General features: G+C 39.4%; 1 protein-coding gene across 1 annotated transcript in view; it reads left to right on the forward strand.

Annotated features, from left to right (window-relative positions):
- The first annotated feature begins 5,849 nt into the window (after positions 1-5,849).
- CFAP69 (cilia and flagella associated protein 69) overlaps positions 5,850-20,064 on the forward strand; it is a 63,654-nt gene continuing 49,439 nt past the window's right edge. Inside the window, exons 1-3 of the mRNA XM_029957015.1 lie at positions 5,850-6,195; positions 16,443-16,502; positions 18,302-18,367. Coding sequence (XP_029812875.1) covers positions 6,076-6,195; positions 16,443-16,502; positions 18,302-18,367 — 246 coding nt within the window. The 5' untranslated portion in view covers positions 5,850-6,075. The remainder of the gene's footprint in view (positions 6,196-16,442; positions 16,503-18,301; positions 18,368-20,064) is intronic.

Consider the following 20,064-nt stretch of genomic DNA (forward strand, 5'->3'; position numbering starts at 1 on the left):
CTGTGCTGACAGGAGAGCCTTCTTGGGATTCTCTCTCCCCTTCTCTGTCCCTCCCCGCCACATTCTCTGTCTCTCTCTCTCAAAATAAACATTAAAAGGGAAAGACCATGTAATGATAAAGGGACAAAATGTCCATCTACACACCAAGCAGAGAGGTCTCAAGAATGACACCAATCTTGAACACCTTAATCAGGGACTTCTAGCCTCCAGACTAAGGAAATAAAATTTCTGTTGTGTAAGCCACGTGGTCTGTGGTATTTGTCTTGGCAGTCCTAGCAAATTAATAGAGTCCAAGGAATCCGAGCAAGTCAAGTCAGTTGTAAACCTTGAATAATGTCATTGGGATAAACTTGTCTGATTAATCTTGCTCCACAATAAAGACTGTTCTATCCAGGGAGTACTATATTCTAATCCCCCCCTCTCCCACCTTGTGAACATAATAGTTTTTAGTTCTAAAAGCTTGAGAACATTTTCATTTCATGGAATCCTAACTCATGAGACTGAAGTTTTGATCAGCCACAAATCACTCCATAAATTCATCTCATTTACATATTACCATTTATTTAGTTTCTCCATTAAGTATGAATAGCTCCTACCTTCCTATTTAGAAGTCGCTTGCAGTTTGGATTATTAGTACATTTTTTATTAGAATGGTTGACTTCAGAGGTGGCTGATATTTTACTTTTGATTCTGTCCCCTGTATTTATTACTCCCAAATTGGCACTAATGATTCTGTTGGAAAGAGGTAATTACTTTTGTTTCTCTGGTAAGCTCTGTTTTTGTCACAAACTAAAAGATTTTTGAAAACACTGAAGTAGGTGAAATTCGGGCTTTATATGTTTTTCTGTTACATAATTCCCCTAAAGCTAACCTACTAAGACTATACTCTTAATTACATTTCTTATGTGCCATAAAAATTCTATTTAAAATAAATTACTCCAAATCATAAAGGAATAACATTTGTTTGAACATTTGGAACATCTGGCATTATTTAGAGACTACCAAATTCATATGTAACCTAAAATACTTATTAGAAACATTCTTAAGTTGTGCTGACTAATTACAATTTTACTAAACATTGCTAATTAGGCAGTATGCAAACAAGTATCTGAAAAAATATCTATGTTCAAAAGATAGTTTTGGTGGGAATGCAAACTGGTATAGCCACTTGGGGAAACAGTATGGAGGTTCCTCAAAAAGTTGAAAATAGAGCTACCCTATGACCCAGCAACTGCACTACCCGGTATTTACCCAAAAGATACAAAAATACTGATTTCAAAGGGGCTCATGTACCCCAATGTTTAAAGCAGCATTATCGGCAATAGCCAAATTATGGAAAGAGCCCAAATATCCATTGATTGATGAATGGATAAAGAAGAAGTGGTATATATATAAAGTAGAATATCAATCATCAAAAAGAATGAAATCTTGCCATTCATAACAACATGGATGAAGTTTGGTGTATTACACTAAAAGTAAGAGAAAGACAAATACCATATGATTTCGCTCATGTGTGGAATTTAAGAAACTAAACAGATGAACATAGGGGAAAAAAAGAGAAGGAGGCAAACCATAAGAGAGACTCTTAATGATAGAAAAGAAGCGGTTGATGGAGAAAGGTGGGTGGGGGATGGGCTAAATGGGTGATGGGTGTTAAGGAGGCCTCTTGTGATGAACCCTGGGTGTTATATATGTGATGAATCACTAAATTCTACTTCAAAGATCAATACTATACTATATGTTAACCAGAATTTAAATAAAAACTTGAAAAATGAAAAAAATAAAATCTGAACTAGAACCAAAAATAATAAACATAAAAATATATTTAGTTTTATTTTAAAAGTAAAAAATGTACATATCATTAAAATGTCAAAGTGATCTTCAGTCTATAGCTGCTTTTAAGGAATTACAATTTGTAACTAAACAGATGCTTAATTCTGCAAAATTGTTATCAGACTGAAACATTTCTATTCTCCATAATTTATTTTTCATACATTTCTCTACTATTACTTTATCTTTTTGCTGAGATAATTTACCATTTCAATAGCCAGTCATTTTACAATTACATCCTTCTGTGTTTTGGTGTCAAAATGTCCTGTACTCTTAACTTACAGCCTTCAAAAAAGTCTATTTTTAAAAAGGTTCAGTGAATAGTTAAACTTAAATCCATTACTGGGGCACCTGGGTGGCTTAGTCGGTTGAGCATCTGACTTCGGCTCAGGTCATGATCTCACAGATCATGAGTGTGAGCCCCACATCAGGCTCTGTACTGACAGCTCAGAGCCTGGAGCTTGCTTCAGATTCTGTCTCCCTCTCTCTCTGCCCCTCCCCTACTTGTGCTCAGTCTCTCTCTGTGTCTCTCAAAAGTAAATAAAACATCAAAAAATATTTAAATCCATTACCTAATATAAACAATTGGAGCTTTTTAAAAGCTTAGCTTTGTGCACTTAACAAAAAGAAAAACAAATATCACCAGTAAGAAAACAAAGGACATGGAAAATACAGATGGAATATTCAGTGAAAGCCAATTTTATGGAGATCATTAAAACCACTCCAAAACAATATTAATGAAAATACATACACATACACGCTAGACTAGTGCTTCTCAATTTCAATATGCATACTAATCACCTGGCAATCTGGTTAAAATGGATATTCTGATTCAGCAGGACCATCCTGGGGCCAGAACTTCTACATTGCTAACAAGCCCCTAAGTAATGCCTATGCAGGTAGTTCAAGGGCCCATTTAGAGTAGCAAGGACTTAGAGTGTACCTTACTCTGGGTAACTTATGAAATGCTTTAATTTGGCTTCAATTAAATTTAAAAACCAATTTATAATCGTTGAAATCTTTAATGTACACTTATTGAGTACCATTAGCCAGACCAGCAGCATAACATCTCTTAAGAACTTGTTATACATGCAAACCCTTGGAACTCAACCAGGTTTAACTGAAGCTGACTCTTGAGGTATGGTTCAGGGAGTTGGTTTTAATGTTTTATTTATTTTTGATACAGAGAGAGACAGAGAATGAGAGGGGGAGGGGCAGAGAAAGAAGGAGACACAGAGCCAAAAGCAGGTTCTAGGTTCTGAGCTGTCAGCAAAGAGCCCAATGCGGGGCTCGAACCCACTAACGTGCGATCTGACCAGAGCCAAAGTTGGAGGCCTAACCAACTGAGCCACCTAGGCGCCCCTTGGGAGTCGGTTTTAATTAGTTTTCCAGAGTATTCTGATTCATGCTAAGCTTTCCGAAACACTACTCTAGATACTATGCTGAGGGTTTGGGGTGCAAATCTGGGGAAGTGACTCTCCTTGATTTCAAAAGTCTCTAGAAGGAAGAGGTTGGACAGCTGAGTCAATAAACACCATTAAGTATGTGGTGAGTACAAAATCATAATGACAAAGTGGCATCTAAGAAAGGATGTAAAGAAAGTTCCCCCCAAAATGACATAAGCTGAGTTTCATAGGGAGCTAGACATTTGATGACAGTCCCTTGTACAAAGGTTATGCTGGAAGAAGCTTGGAACCTTTGTGAAACAATAAATAATTCACTCAAGATGGCTTGCATGTGGGGTGTTGGGACTTCCATCGTGGTTTCCTCTCACTTGTCAAATAATAAAACAAATACCATTAGGGGCACCTGGGTGGCTCGGTTGGTTGTTTCTGATTTATGCTCAAGTCATGATCTTGTGATTTGTGGGATTGAGCCCCATGACAAACTCTGGGCTGACAGCTCAGAGCCTGGAGCCTATTTCAGATTCTGTGTCTCCCTCTGTGCCCCTCCACTGCTCACATTCTGTCTCTCTCTCTCTCTCTCTCTCTCTCTCTCTCTCTCTCTCAAAAATAAAATAAAACATTAAAAAATTTAAAAACAAAAATAAATCCATTAGAGAAAAAAAATTACAAAGCTGAATCCATTAGTTTCCTAGGTAAGGGAATCCCTTTCTAGAAGATTTTAAATGCTTGAAAGGGAGAGTTCACAGGACTCATGCTCTTTAAGCATTGGAAACTGGTACTGTGTATATAGGACAGAATGAATATAGATTTGTAAACAATTTTCGTAAAATAAAAATCCTTTTGTTCAATTGTTAAGAAAGTGTCTGCAATTAAGTTCAGTGAGGAGAGTGTGACTTTCCAGTCACTGAGGTTTATGGACTCTTACTAGATTTAGCCTATTGTGCTGAAACACCACAGTCAGTTGATAACTCCCAGATAAGTTCTGCTTTAAGTGGAAACTTCCTTTTTCCCACAGTCCCTACTCTTCCTCTTTCCTCATCCAGAGATGTCAGACTCAATACACAAAAGATAAACAAATCATCCAAATGTCAGCTCTCCGCTAGTATCTTCCTTTTGGGTGCCATTCTCACAGGATTCCATTGTGGTTACTCAAGTGATTTCAATCTCCTTTTGATATAGTTTACTTGGAATGTGCAACAGCAATTAGCTCATGTTAATACACTTTACTCAACCTTTACACTGTCCTGGAGTAATAGCAACCTTACACCCACTGAACCCACCTCTAGGTGTAAGGCCTTTGAGGAGCTCTAAAAACACCAATCAGTAAAGATTAAAGGGAAACACAAAGAGAGCTGAAGTCTAGGTAAGGGATTTTCAAGATGGGGAGAAATACTAGAGATAAGTACAACAAGAGGAGGACAGGAAAGGGTCCACAGACTTTGATCACAAGAGGTGGTGACCGCAGGGCACTTTCAGGGGATGTGGGATGAGGAAAGTGGAAGAAGTGAGGAAACGGAGACTAGAAATACTCAAAGCTTGATTTCTTTGGCTATGATTTACATCAAGTGCTGCCATACCCAATCTAGTTTTTCCATTTCTTTTTATTTGTGCTGCTGGAAATGTCATTCAGGGTTTGAACTGGTTAAAGAATCTTAGAAATGACTGATCAACCAGCTTACTCTACAAATGAGGAGAGAAATGCTAAGAGATGAAGTGAAATTTATTTTCATGGAATTTTTATCTGTAACTTTTAAGGCCATAAACTTTATAGATAATATAAAACCTCACATATGAATCTTGAAGAGTTTCTGCAGTCTAAAAAAAAGATGAAAAGGTTTAAAGGATTTTAAGATTTTAAGATGTTTTCATAGCCATGGCCTTTGGGGCCAGTAAGTTAAACTGACGATGATCAAAAGCAGCTTTCCATTAAAGTCGTAATCCTACTTGTGTTATTAGAATACAATGGATAGAAAACAGTAATAATAAAGATAATGATAATCTTGACCATTTACCTGGGTACTTATGTGCAAAGTGCCAATTTGCAAACTACCTCTCATTCTGTCAACAGCAATCCTATCGCTGAGAAAAGTTAAAAATTTACGAGAAAAGTGGCAAAGTGGGGTTTCCAGGGATTAACTTGCTCTAGATTCCATGATTTGACTCAAAAGCTTCTAACACTGTGTACAATGCCTTGTTATTTAACTATCTGGAAGAGCCACTAAAGTACAGAAGAGGTAAAAGGCAGGGAATGTAGGTGACACTGGTTTTTCTCTGAGGTGAGATAAACTGCTCCACTTCTTACACTACGTAGCCATCATCCATCACTCATAAAACGCACATCTCCCCCTCTTCTCTCCACCCACTCACGCTTTTTTTTTTAAAGCCCAACGCTAATTAGCAAGACTGAGACACAGAGGCCAAGCTAACACGCTACTGCCACGCACGTCCCGAGGTCGTCTACTCCCGCCTCCCTCACACGAGCGACCAAACTGAGCTACTGGGGGCGCGGACGTACCTTTAGGGTTTGGGGTAGTTTGGCTCCTCAGGCTTCCGTAAGAGCCTGCACTTGGGCCGTCCCTGGCCCCGCCCCTAGCAACGCTCTGGCTTGTTAACAACCGGCCAGGAGGCTGAAGCCCAAGTCCGCGGGTGGGCTGCGGCGGCTTGATGCGGGTGGCGACGTGGTGGCCGAGGCCACTGCTGGAACCCCGGGGCTTTTCCAGCAGCTCTCTTGTGGCCTTCCCTTCTTGGTGGCGGGGTCTTTTTCGATCCTGCGGTAAGGGGAACTGTGTAGGACAGGAGGACCCGTCCCCCTCCCGACCCTCCTTCCGCCACTTAAGCCATGTCCGTATCGGAGGCCGAGGGGACCTCCGAGGTCCCAGAACAGGGCCGCAGGAAGAGGTCCAGCAGCCCTCACCAAATCCCGGTGGTCGGGGTGGTGACGGAGGACGCGGATGTGCAGGTATGGTCGGGTGTCTGTGCTTTGGCAAGTGTGGAGGGGAGTTGAGATCTGGAGGCGGTGAGAGGCCTGGGGGCAGCAAAGGGCGGAAGTGGGGCCCGCAGTGAAAACAGTCTGAACCCGCGGGACTGACGTTCCCAACGCAACGCCCTTCCTTCCGAGAACTGCGACGCCTGAGGGAGGGTCCAGCTGTCGTCAACCAACCTGTCTGGGGACATGTGGCTCAAGGTTCTCCTGAAGCATCCCACTAAACAGAATAAGCAAGGTTTTGCCACTCTTCTTCGAAAACTGACCACGAAGGGCCTGGGGGAGAAGGACACGTTCGTAACAAAATAATGGATTTAATAAGCATTTTGTTGGCAAGGGGTTTGTACGGAGATACCTGTTACCAAGTGATGTTCTTGACATAGGCGTAAATTCCCTTGTGTTTAAATTATCTCCCCACTTTAAAACCTACACCTGGAGGGAAGGAAAATCTGTTAAAATTAGAAAGTAGCCTCATTTTCATATGAAATTGGAAGCTGGTTATGGAGTCGGAGTGAATGGAGAGAGAACAGGATTTATTTTACTTTTATTTGGTTTTAAGTTTATTTTTGTTATGAATACAAAATTAATTCTTCCTGGTCTGGTCTGTTGAGATATTTCACTTCGGAACCCACGGCTGGATCTCCATTCGTGTGGCTAAGTGTTGAGAAACTCCACGTCATTTGTTTCTTACTAGGGCTCCATTGCTCCTCTCTAGAGAGTATTGGTCAAACGCTAAAACGTGTATTCTATGGAGGAATCCTACCCTACCTCTTCACACTAATGACGTGGGGTCACTGAGGGAATGCCTGTTGAGGTTTTGCAAGTCTCAGGCTGCGTCAGGAACCCTGTCTCCTATGTCCACATCTTGGAACCTTGGAGAGTTCCTTGGGAGTGGCCAGTTGACTGGGGACCTCTTCTTTGGAATAGGATTGAGCTCCCTGAGGATTCTGACATTCGCACTGTTGTAACTGCGGAGCAACAGCACTTCTGCATGAGGAGAGGGTGTTAGGACTTTCGGGAGCAGCAGCTCTCCACTCCCAAGGCTGCAAGGCTCAAGGATACCGCCATCTCCCAGGCACTGAGGACAATTGAGAAGTAGGTGAATTTGGTATTTGATGGCTCTTGTTCCTTCACTCGGTGTAAAAAAGGTGGCAAGGACCAGGGACAGTGGCAAAGTTATATGAGGCAGGCTAGCATGGGTTAAAAAGAAAAAAGGGGAAATACTTTTAACAGGCCAAAGCCAAAATAGTTGACAGCATATTAAGTAAAGCAAAACTAGTAAATCTGTGTATATATGTGCATGTTTTTCTCCTTTTTGCCTTTCTTTTTTCCTTTTTCTTTCATTGTTACCCCTCCTTACAGAGCCTTGGGTTGGCTTCCAGGTAGAACTCTTTTTGTATTAACTGAAGTTCCTAACCTGTTAATAAGTACTTGTAGAAGCATTAATATTTTTAAAGCACTGGAGGAGTGCTGGGAGAAATGATCACTCAGCCTTTTTGAATATTGTTTGTGGTCTTTACAAATGAGGCCACGAGAAGTTAACTGAGAGTTACTCTGTTTCTTTGGGGTCTAGCCGTCTAGACTAAATGATAATCTTTTAGACCTCTGTCTCAGACCAGTAGAGGAAAGACTCCTGGAACTCTTGGAGCACTTGAGAGACAGTATATACTGGTAGCTAAAAGGGATTTTGGAGAGTTTACCTCAGTCCTTTAAGCCAGCTCCATCCTGTGCTTGAAATCACAAATTGGTTGCCTTTATCTATTTCCTATTTTTAAAATTATTTATTTATTTTGAGAGAGAGAGAGTGAGTGAGAGAGAGAGAGAGAGAGAAAGCAAGCAAGCGAGCCTGAGCGGGGGAGGACCAGAGGCAGGGGGAAAGAGAAATGAAGTAGCCTCCATGCTATTAGGGTAGACCCCAAGGCAGGGCTCAAACCCACAAACGATGAGACCATTACCTGAGCAGAAATCAACGGTCAGATGCCTAACTGACTGAGCCACCTAGGTGCCCCAATTTCCTATTTGTTTTAATGTTCTCATTCTAAAGAATTGGAAGTCCTCTAGAAATGCTTCTCCAACTTTAATATGCATGTGGGACACCTGGTGATCTTATCAAGATGCAAGATTATGATTCTGTAGGGCTGGAGAGAAGCCCTGGATTCTGCTTTTCTAACAGGTTTCCAGGTGATGCCATTGCTACTCGTTCAAGTACTATATATCTTGATATATTATGTGTCCTTCCCTCCCTGATTCTGAGCTCAGAGTAGGAATTAAGTCCATATAAATAACTTACAAAGCCATTTGTGTTCCCCTCTGGACTCCTGGCCTCTCTTCAACCATGCTGGGTATATTTTATACCCCTGCCTAAGGTCCTATGCAGTTGGTGGGCCCATTGCCTGGAAATTTTTCCCTATTTTTCATACCTCCTTCAAGATTTTGCCAAAATGTTACCTTCTGTAAGTCCTTTGCTGACTTCTGCTTAAGCATCTTCGCACTTCCTACTTCCTTTCCTCTAAAGCATTATCGTCCTGAAGTAAACTATGTAACAGTGATTTTGTTTCCTCTAAAGCATATTAATTCACTTAAAAATTTTTTTATTTGTGGGGCACCTGGGTGCCTCAGTCAGTTAAGTGTCCAACTGTGCCTCAGGTCATGATCTCACGGTCTTTGAGTTGGAGACACTGGTCAGGCTCTGTGCTACCAGCTCAGAGCCTGGAGCTTGCTTCAGATTCTGTGTCTCCCTTTCTCTGCCCTTCCTCTGCCCCTGCTTGCTCGCTTGCTCACTCTCTCTCAAAAATTAACATTAAAAAGTATTTTTATTTGATTATAGTTGACATATGATATTACATTAGTTTCAAGTGTACAACATAGTGATTTGACAAGTTTGTACATTATGCTGTGCTCACCACAAGTGTAGCTACCATCTGCCATCACACAGTGCTGTTACAGTATCAATGATTATATTCTCTATGCTGTACCTTTCATCCCTGTGACTTATTCATTCCAGAACTGGATGCCAGTATCTCCTACTTCCCTTTGCCCATTTTGCCTATCCCTTCCCTCACCCGCCTTCTCTCCACTGGCAACCATCAGTTCCCTGTATTTATAGGTCTGATTCTGCTTTTTATCTGTTGGTTTATTCATTTGTTTTATTTTTTCATCTTTTTATTTTGGGGAGAGAGAGAGAGACAGACAGAAACAGACACAGAGACAGCGAGGGGCAGAGAGAGAGAGACAGACACAGAATTCAAAGCAATCTCCAGGCTCCAGGCTCTGAGCTGTCAGTACAGAGCCCAACGTGGGTTTCAAACCCATGAATTGTAAGATCATGACCTGAGCTAAAGGCAGACACTTCACCAACTGCCCATCTAGATGCCCCTATTCATTTGGTTTTTGTTAGATTCCACATATGAGTAAAATCATATGCTTTTTGTCTTTCTCAGTCTAATTTATTTCATTTAGCATAATACTTCTAGGTGCATCCCTGTGATTATGCATCACAAATGGCATAATCTCTTCCTTTTTTATGGCTGTGTGATATTCCATTACATTTATATACCACATCTTCTTTATCCATTTGTCTATCAGTGGAACTTAGGCTGCTTCCATATCTCGGCTATTGTAAATAATGCTACAATAAACATAGGGGTGCATATATCATTTCAGATTAGTGTTTGTGTTTTCTTTGGGCAAATTCCCAGTAGTGTAATCTTTTCCTTTGGTGTCCCCCATAATCTCCCAGAACTATCATATGATAGTTCTTATATTTTAACTTTTTGCCGAACCTCCATATTGTACCAATTTACACTCTCACCGTCAGTGTACAAGGATTCCTTTTTCTCTACATCCTAACCAGCACTTGTAATTTCTTGTCTTTTTTTTTTTTTTTTTTTTTTTTTTTTTTGCCATTCTGACAGGAATAAGGTGATCACTCACTGTGGTTTTGATTTGTATTTCCCTGATGACTAATGATGTTCAGCATCTTTTCATAGATCTGTCGGTCATTTATATGTCTTCTTTAGAAATGTATCTATTTAGGTCTTCTGCATTTTTTTAACTAAAGAAATTTGTAATGTTTATATATTTTTGAGAGAGAGAGACAGAGCATGAGTATGAGCCAGGGAGGAGCAGGAGAGAGGGAGACACAGAATCTGAAGCAGGTTCCAGGCTCTTAGCTATCATCACAGAGCCTGACACAGAGCTCAAACCCACAAACCTTTAGATCATGACTTGAGCCAAAGGACTGACTGAGCCACCCAGGCACCCCCCCCCCCGCACATTTTTTAATAGGATTTTTTCCTTTTTCTTTCTTTCTTTCCTTTTTTTTTTTTTTTTTTTTTTGCTGTTGAGTTGTAGAAGTTCTTTATATATTTTGGACATTAACCCTTTATCAGATATATCATTTGCAAATATCTTTTCCATTCAGTAGGCTGCCTTTTTGGGTTTTTTTTTTTTGATGGTTTTCTTTTCTGTGCAAAAGAAAACATACTGATGTCATAGGAAAGCAGGAGACTTTGTGTTTTACGCAATATGCTCTCCTTAGCAACTAGAACAATTTCTGACACAGTGTAAGTGCTCAAAAATGTTTTTGGAATAAATAAATTGTGATTACATGGCTTGCATAGGTATCATGAGTGTCCTTGCCCAAATTTTCTCTCCCTTTGAGAACCTCCACAGTCTTCTAGTTGATGTCCTATCCTGCCACTGTATGTAATGTGCCATGCCCTGTGTCCTTAAAATTGCCTACCCTGGTTGTGGGTTAATTGCTAGAAATAACCCTTCTGGTCAGTTGAGAAGTTGGAGAACTAAGGTGCAAAGAACCAGCACTCCTGCATCATCAGACAGACCTGCTGGCCCAGGTACTGGCTATGCGACCTTAACAAGCTAGGTCTCAGGGCCTCAGTTTCACCAACTTTATATGGCAAAGTTGAGGACTACTTAAGTTTAAAAAATGCAGGTGGGGTGCCTGCCTGGCTCTGTTGATAGAGGCTGTATCTCTTGATTTCAGGGTTGTGAGTTTAAGCTCCATGTTGGGCATGGAGCCTACGTAGGAAAATATATATATAAAGTGACAGGGACATAAAAGGACCACAGTAAATGTTAGTTCCTTTTCTGATAACGGTGTATCAAATGAGCAGGACTTCTCCCCTTTGACATGTCCCTTGGTAAAATGGGAAAAAAAGTTTATCCTTTAACTGGAAGTAGAAGTCTACTTTTCTTCAAAACAGTTTATTAAACTTGACCTTAAAATGTTTTGTTAAATGTTTTTACAATTCTCCATAAACATCTTAAGACGTTAACAGGACTTATTTTGATATTTACATCTGCATGTCCTCTTTTGCTTCATTCTGCTATGTGATCTCATTTACCCAAACTCTTCCAATTATTACTTTAAGTCTCTAATTTGGAAATCTCTGCCCTTCAATTTAACTCATCTCCAGCCTTAACACAGGCCTCCTCCTTCAGCTTCCCTGTCTCAGCAGAAGGTGCCACTGCTGTAGTTCCTTGAGCCCAGCAGCAGCATCACCGTTTCTTCTCTCTCCCACCAAACCGAATCACTCCTTAAGTCCCACTGATTCTACCTCCTGATGTGTTTCACTCCATTCCCTGTTGTCTGCCTGGGTTGCCAGTACCTTAGTTAAGGCCTCCAGTTACGGATGTCTCCTCCTTCCTTTCCAGTTCAGCCTAGACCTTTCCAGTTCAGTCTCTACTCAGCAAACAGAATTTCCTTTTGATTGTTATACTCCTCTGCTTAAAGTCTGTGGAAATAAACAAAGACCACGCTAGTGAGGATAAGCAGGGACTATTTAATATACAGAGCTTGCTACCTAGAAAGTCAGCCAGCATTACTTACATGTGGCAGACACTCCAAGGCAGGCAGGGAAGCTTTGTAGTGAAAAAAAGGGAGAGCTTCTGGTATGCCCCTGTTGGAGGCTGTTGCCACAGGGAAGCTGGAGGTGGGCTAGCTACAAACAGGGCATTTTATGTGATAGATTTGGGAAGCATATTGGGCTTTCTCTATTTGGTCCTATGTAGCAATATGAAGGGCAAGAAAATAGGGAATCTGGCAGAATCTGGCAGTCATTGCCAAATTCTGACCACCCTGAGCAAATTGCCCCTGGGTTTGGATGCTGCAGAGATTAGAGGCTAGAGTTCTGCCATATGTAGTCTGGCCAGTGTCTGTTTATATATTTGGTCTCTCAAACCATTCAATAGTTCATGAAGATCTTTAGCATAGCATATGTGCAAGGCCTTCTGTAAAGTGGAGGTAATAATAACACCTACCTCATAGAAGACAATTAGTAAATACATAAAAAGTACAACTGTACCTGGAAATAGACATCACCATCACCGTTATGATCATTATTGTTATTCAGGATTTGACCTCCACTTACCTAATTAGCATCATCTGTGTCCTCTGTCCTCTGCACTCTGTCCTCCAGCCCATCCTCTAAATGCCTTTTTTGTTGCTTCCAGGCCTTCACATATGCTCCTCCCTGTCTCCACCTCTCAAACCTTCAGTTCATCTCACAGATCTACTCCTTCTCACCTCTCCTTGCAGATTACTTCCTACGGAAGTAGGAAGTGCCATGCCTTTCTGTGCTTCCAGTCTGTGTGCTCCCACAGCATACCTGGCAGCATCCAGGGAGCATTTTGTAGCTTGTTATCTGTATTACTTGTATTCCGTGCCAGACTGCTAGCTACTTGAGGTCAGAGCAGTGTTGTTCCCCACACTTAGCACAGTTTCTGAATTATAGAAGCTGCTTCTAAATATTCATGGAAGGAGGTACAGGCTAAAGGAGGGAAGGAAGGAGAAATCTTAAAAATACAAGATATGCCAAGCAAGTAACCTACAGAGTAGCATGAAGTAATAATGCAACATAAATGTAAGAGAAATCTATGCTTAACATTTACTACTCTCTATTTCTTAATAAAAGTTATAACTGCTCATTTGGTGAAAACAATTCTGATAATACATGCAGGTATTAAAAAGAAAATTTTGCATTGACTTTTCATTTCAATATGCTTTCCAACCTTCAAAGCCAATATTGCAGAAAATCTAAAAATGAAAACCTCTTTTTTCCAAGAGGAAAAAAGAAGGTAACTGAGGTAGTGGCAGATGGCAGTGAACTCAAATCTTAAAAGACAAAATTCTATTCGTTAAGTTTTTTGGTAATAGTAAATTTAATAATTTAAACAGTTTAGCAGTAGAATATAACAGTCTTTAAGGATAACCATAATACCAGGTAAGGATCAGTATTTAGGAAATTTTTTTGATTATTAATTTTTTTGGTAAAAATCGTTTTGAGTAAATAAACTCACTCAGATTCTTACTCTACAGACGTAAAATTAGAATACTTAACTGAAAATTGTTTGTATGTTTGTTTGTTATTAAGTTTATTTGAGAGAGACAGAGAGAGAATCTTAAGCAGGTCTCTGCACTGATAGTTTGGACCCAGATGTGGGGCTCAAACTCACGAACCATGAGATCACAACCTGAGCCAAAACCAAGAGCTTGACATTTAACCAACTGAGCCATGCAGGCACCCCTGAAAATTATTTTTAAAAGACATTGCCTGATATCAGAATATATAAATTTGTAATTGTGAAAGAAAAGGAAATTCTGAATTTAAGAGGTGATGGAATGATATCTATGTAGACATAGGGAGAGGTATGTATTATAGATTTAGAAGTCAGAAAATACAGTGGTCTTAACACTAAGTGAAATTATATATTTATACATGTAAACAAAACCAAAAAGTAGTATATGAAAATAAATATATAAAAACAAAATTATATATAATAGTAGATGTATTTGGATGATATGAACACATAGGATTTTCTTCCCTTTAAAATTGTTTTATTGTCAAATTGTTTTCCATACAACACCCAGTGCTCTTCCCCTCAAGTGCCCTCCACCATCACAATTGACAATAAAATATTAAAAATAAATAAATAAATAAATAAAATTGTTTTATATCATCATTTTTTACATCATTTTTTCAAACAGTTATTCTTTTTTTTTTTAATGTTTATTTTTGAGAGACAGACAGAGACAGAGTGTGAGCAGGGGAGGGGCAGAGAGAGACACACAGAATCCAAAGCAGGCTCCAGGCTCTGAGCTGTCAGCACAGAGCCCATTGCAAGGCTCGAAATCACTGAGCCAAAGTCAGAAGCTTAACCAACTGAGCCACCAAGGTGCCCCAAACAGTTATTCTTTTATTTAAAAAAATGTTTTAATGTTTATTTATTTGTTTTTATTATTAAAATTTTTTTAACATTTATATATCATTGAGAGACAGAGAGAGACAGAGCATGATCATGGGAGGGGCAGAGAGGGGGAAGACACAGAATCTGAAGCAGGGTCCAGGCTCTGAGCTGTCAGCACAGAGCCCAACGTGGGACTCAAACTCACAAACCATGAGATCATGACCTGAGCTGAAGTCAGATGCTCAACCAACTGACTCACCCAGGTGGTGCAATGTTTATTTATTTTTGAGAGAGAGAAAGCCAACATGAGCAGGGAAAGGGCAGAGAGAGGGGGACAGAGGACCTCAAGTGGTCTCTGTGCTGATGCATGCTCTCTCTCAAAATAAACAGGGCACCTGGGTGGCTCAGTTGGTTAAGCATCCGACTTCAGCTCAGGTCATAATCTCATGATTTGTGGGTTCAAGCCCCACATCAGGCTCTGTGCTTACAGCTCAGAGCCTAGAGCCTGCTTTGGGGATTCTGTGTCTCCCTATCTCTCTGCCCCTCCCTTGTTCGCACTCTCTCTCTCTCTGCCTCAACAAAAAATAAACATTAAAAAAAATTTTATAAAAAAAATGAACTTTAAATAAAAGGTTATAGAAAAAGAAGAAAATGTCATGCAACAAAGTATTAATCCCCCAGACTGCATTTAAAATGTGGAGACTTTTGTATAAGTATTTAAATTTGGGATGATAGCACCTCCTGTTTCCTTTTCAGCTTACCTACAAATAACTTTATATACCATGCCCAGTATCCGGTGCTGGAGTGCCAGAAAACAAAAGTCTTTGCCTCCAGTAAGCTTTGGGGCGGGTGATGTGGGGGATAAACATGCAAACCATTTTAGAACTATGATGGGAATTGTAATGGATAGGCACTTAGGGTGCAATGGGAGCACTAAGGAAGGACATTTGTTCTAGCCTTTTCCATCCCTTGGGGAGGCCACACCTGAGCTGAGTTTTGAAGCACTTGTGGGGTTTAACCAAGGGGAGGAATGTAGAAGAGGGGTGAGGGGCACTAATGGAGAGTAACTGAGTGATTTAGATGGGTTATGTTCAGATTTGTTTTATTCTTCAGACCACAGAGTAAAGGCGCATGATAAAGGGTGGGAGAGCAGAGGCACAGAGAACAGCAGGATACCTTCACAGCTCAGTGAATAAATCAGTAAGATGACATGTTCTCAAAAATATTTAAAATGTAAAATCTATAGAACTTGGACATTCTGTTTTCTAGTGTTGACGACTGTAAGAATGCTGGTACCAACTGAGAAAGGGGATACCTAGTTCAGGAAGGTGATCTCCTACCTGTAGTTTACAAGTGAGTCTCATGTATATCTGCATGGACAAACTCAGTGTACCGTGCATGTATGGGATGTGGAACATGTACACACCAGATCATCTCACTTTCCAAAGCATGGAAGTGCTATTGTTCCACATGCTTTCTTGAGCCTTTCAGGACTAATAAAATGTAAAGACTTGTAAGATTGTAAGACAATACTAAAATTCAAGAGGTGTTTTTATTTTTTTTAACTCCAAAATTTATTTACTCCTATAAGGTCTCGTCTGCTTTTCATTCTCCCCTCACTATCTTTTTTATAAATTTAAGTATAGTTGACATGTAATGTATTAATTTCAGGTGTACAACATAGTCATTTCACAAGCCTATAGTTAATACTGTGCTCATCACAAGTGTCGCTACCATCTGTCACCATGCAACACTGTTAGAATACCATTCACTCTATTCCTATGCTGTATGTGCCTTTCATCTCTATGACTTATTCTTTCCATAGCTAGAAGTCTATATCTCTAACTCTGCTTCACCTATTTTGTCCATCCCTCCATCATCCTCCTCCCCTCACTATCTTTTTGTCATGAGATACTTTTAAGTTGCTTAGTGGTAATATCATAGAAAAACCGGTGTGTTTGATGTGATTTCTTGATTCTCATGACACAGAACTGTAAGAGTTGTATGTTTTTTAGGGTGCTTTCAAGACCATGGACCTAAATCGTGTCATCAAACTTCTTGAAGAGACTGATAAAGTAAGCTTTGAGAGAAAATTTCTCCACTGTATTGCTTATAAACTATGATTTCCCTGAAAGGTAACATGTATTCCACCAAAATAAGTCTTGTTTCTTAGTTTTTGTTGGAAACATTTCAAATATTAAGTGTCCTCTATTCAAGGACTGTTTAAATTTAGTATGAAGTGCTTAGGCTGGTAGGGAGGCTGGAGGAGGAGATTCGATTTGGTTTTGTGGGATGGACAAACCCAAGGTGGATATAAACAGAAGGTATCATGAGAGAAGAGGAAGACTCTTCTAGCTTCTATTAATTGCTTTTTACCAAGTAGGATGTGGGGAACAAGGGTAGAACAAGAGATTCATGATGTGCTACTTAAAATTTTCTGATATGAAATCTGGATACATATACACTCATACATATTCATAAGTTAATCTGTTTTGAGAGGGGTCTTATACAGAATGGAATGGAAATAAAATTATTTCAGATCTAAGACTCAAAGTGGAGACTTTAGGCATTGGGAGGAAGGACAATAAACGCATTTCATGCGTGTGCACACACCACACTTTCCTGATGTTACCCAAGAATCGATTGTGTCCCTAAAAGCCAGTGCACACTATAAAATTACTACAGGATGAAGCTTGCATACTTTTAATATGTGGAAAATGAGTTGATTATGGTAGATCCAATAAAAAGAAAAACAGTGTCTAGTGATTAGTAGGCACAAAAATTTAGTTACTGTTTTAACATGTTTTAGTTTCTACCTTTTCACATAGAGAAAAAGCACAATGATAATAATGGCCCTATAAGAATAATTTCTCCTTGCTGGCTGTGTTTGCTGTGAAAGTTATTTTTAATTTTGAATATGCCTTCATTAAAAAAAAAAAAGAAAACCCAACTACATAGAGTTCCAACTAGTTGTTAAATAAAGGTAGACTAAAAGACTGTATAGAAAATGCCACAGCTTCTTATGAACAATATAAGAATTTTAAAAGGAAAGCGTGATTCAATTATGAAAACACATCACTGTATTGAGTTTTTTTGTTTTTGTTTTCTTTTTTGAGTTTTAATTTGCTGAAAATGTTTGTGTCGGTCCATTGGGCATAGTTTAGAGGTTACAAATCCAATTTCTTGAGTCAGATTGCCAAATTTGACTCCTAATACCTCCAGTTATTAGCTAGGTGATTTTGGACAAATCAGTGTTTCCACTTGCGTTTCCTATTCTGGAAATGAGAGATAGTAATGGTACCTTCCTAAAAGTGTTGTTTTAAAAATTAATTAAATGATATGTATCAATAGTGCATAAATGGTACATGGTATAGAAAAATGCTCAGTGAATTCAAGTATTGTTGATATTATTAATGGAAACAAATGCTGCTTTTATATTAACCTAGTTTTGATTCTCAGTTTTCTAATCAAATTAAAAAAATATTTTTAATGTTTATTCATTTTTGAGAGACACAGGGTGAACAGGGGAGGAACAGAGAGACAGAGAGAGGGAAACACAGAATCCAAAGCAGGCTCCAGGCTCTGAGCTGTCAGCCCAGAGCCCAGCCCGATGTAGACCCATGAGATCATGACTTGAGCTGAAGTTGGATACTCAACCGACTGAGCCACCCAGGCGCCCCTTTCTAATCAAATTTAAATGATACATTTATTTTTACTTTCACTGTTTCAGGAAATATTTTATAATGCTCACACTATAATATGGTAGTTTAAGAATTAATAATTTTAATTTACTTTCTTTTTATATTCAAGAAAATTTTTAAAATCTCAACATATTTAACAGCACAAAAGAACTAAAATAGAGAACTTGTTTTAGGATGATTTAGAAGAAGAACAACTTAAATCTGTCAAGAAACTGGTGCAGTGTTATCAGAATGGACTTGTATCCTTTACATATATCTATATCTATATCTAGAGATTTATCTATATCTATGTTTGTTTGATTTATCTTGAGATGGGAACATTTTTTTAGAAAATTTATTCATTTCCTCTTGCTGCTGTAACAAATTACCACAAACATAGTGTCACAAAACATCTTAAAGCTTTTGTCTTATAGTTCTGGAAGTCAGAAGTCCTAAATCAGCCTCATTGGGCTGAAGTCAGGGGTTGGCAGAGTGGTTCCTTCTGAAGGCTCTAGAGGTGAATCCCTGTTTTTGCTTTTCCCAGCTTCTGAGATGGCCGGCATTCGTTGGCTCATGGCCTCTTCCTTCCTCAGAGTAGCACTACTCTCCTCTCTGCTTCTGTGGTCACATCTTTTGTGGTCTTCTCCTGCCTCTCTCTTTTTCCATGTAGAACCCCTGTGATTACTTTGGGCCAACCTGGATAATTTGGGGTAACATACCTATTTCAAGGCTGTTAATGTAATCACATCTGAAAAGTCCCTTTGCCATGTAAGGTAACATTTGCAAGTTCTAGGAATTAGGGTATAGACATCTTTGGGCAATCCATTATTCTGTCTACCATAGAAAATATCTAACATTTTGTGTTTTTCACATAATTATATTTTTTGTTTACCAGGGAATATAAATTGAAGAAACAGTTAACACAATTAACTCTGTACAGATAATGGCAATTTTTAAAAAGTGTATTTATTTATTTATTTATTTTTAATTTTTTAAATGTTTTATTTATTTTTGATACAGAGAGAGAGCATGAGAGGGGGAGGGTCAGAGAGAGAAGGAGACACAGAATCAGAAACAGGCTCCAGGCTCTGAGCTAGCTGTCAGCACAGAGCCTGACGCGGGGCTCGAACCCAAGAACGTGAGATCTGACCTGAGCTGAAGTCGGAGGCTTAGCTGACAGAGCCACCCAGGCGCCCCAAAAGTGTATTTACTTATTTTGAGAGAGGAGGAACACGAGTGGAGGAGAGGGGCAGTAAGAGACAGAGAAAGAGAGAAAATCCTAAGGAGGCTCTGTGCTCCACACTGAGCCCAGTGCAGAGCTTGATCTCATGGCTGTGAGATCATGACCTGAGCCAAAAGAGTAAAACACTTAACAGGAGCCCCAGTGGATGTAGTTAGGAGGGCCACATCTAAGTCTTGTTTCTACCAATTTACTTGATTATTTGTACTGTTGATAAACGTATTAACTTCTCCACATCTTAATAAAATGGGGATAACAGCATCTCAGCAGGTAGTTTGGAAGGCTAAATGAGACAATATACATGCAAGTACATAACCTGCAAAACATTATATAAATATAGTATCCTCACTGTATATACGACCCTGATCGGAATATATGGAAACCAGTGCAACTCAAAACTGTTTGTGTTTAAGAACCAGTTTATTGTTGGGTGTTTTTATTATTACTGTTTTAACCTTTGCATATATTAGCTATTAGAGAAGGCAGTACACTTGTCACAAGAAACTCTCACTCCCTTTAGTCATCTTACCAGATTAGTGACAAAGAATTCCAGAACTGGCTGTTAAGTACCAGTTGGGTTTTTATTTTTGTTTTTCTAATGTTCATCTTTTTTTTTTTAAGTTTTTAATGTTTATTTATTTTTGAGAGAAAGAGTGACAGAGTGTGAGTAGGGGAACGGCAGAGAGAGAGGGAGACAGGATGTAAAGCAGGCTCCAG

The sequence above is a fragment of the Suricata suricatta genome, chromosome 2 (assembly GCF_006229205.1).
Source record: "Suricata suricatta isolate VVHF042 chromosome 2, meerkat_22Aug2017_6uvM2_HiC, whole genome shotgun sequence".
In the NCBI taxonomy this organism is placed as follows: Eukaryota; Metazoa; Chordata; class Mammalia; order Carnivora; family Herpestidae; genus Suricata; species Suricata suricatta.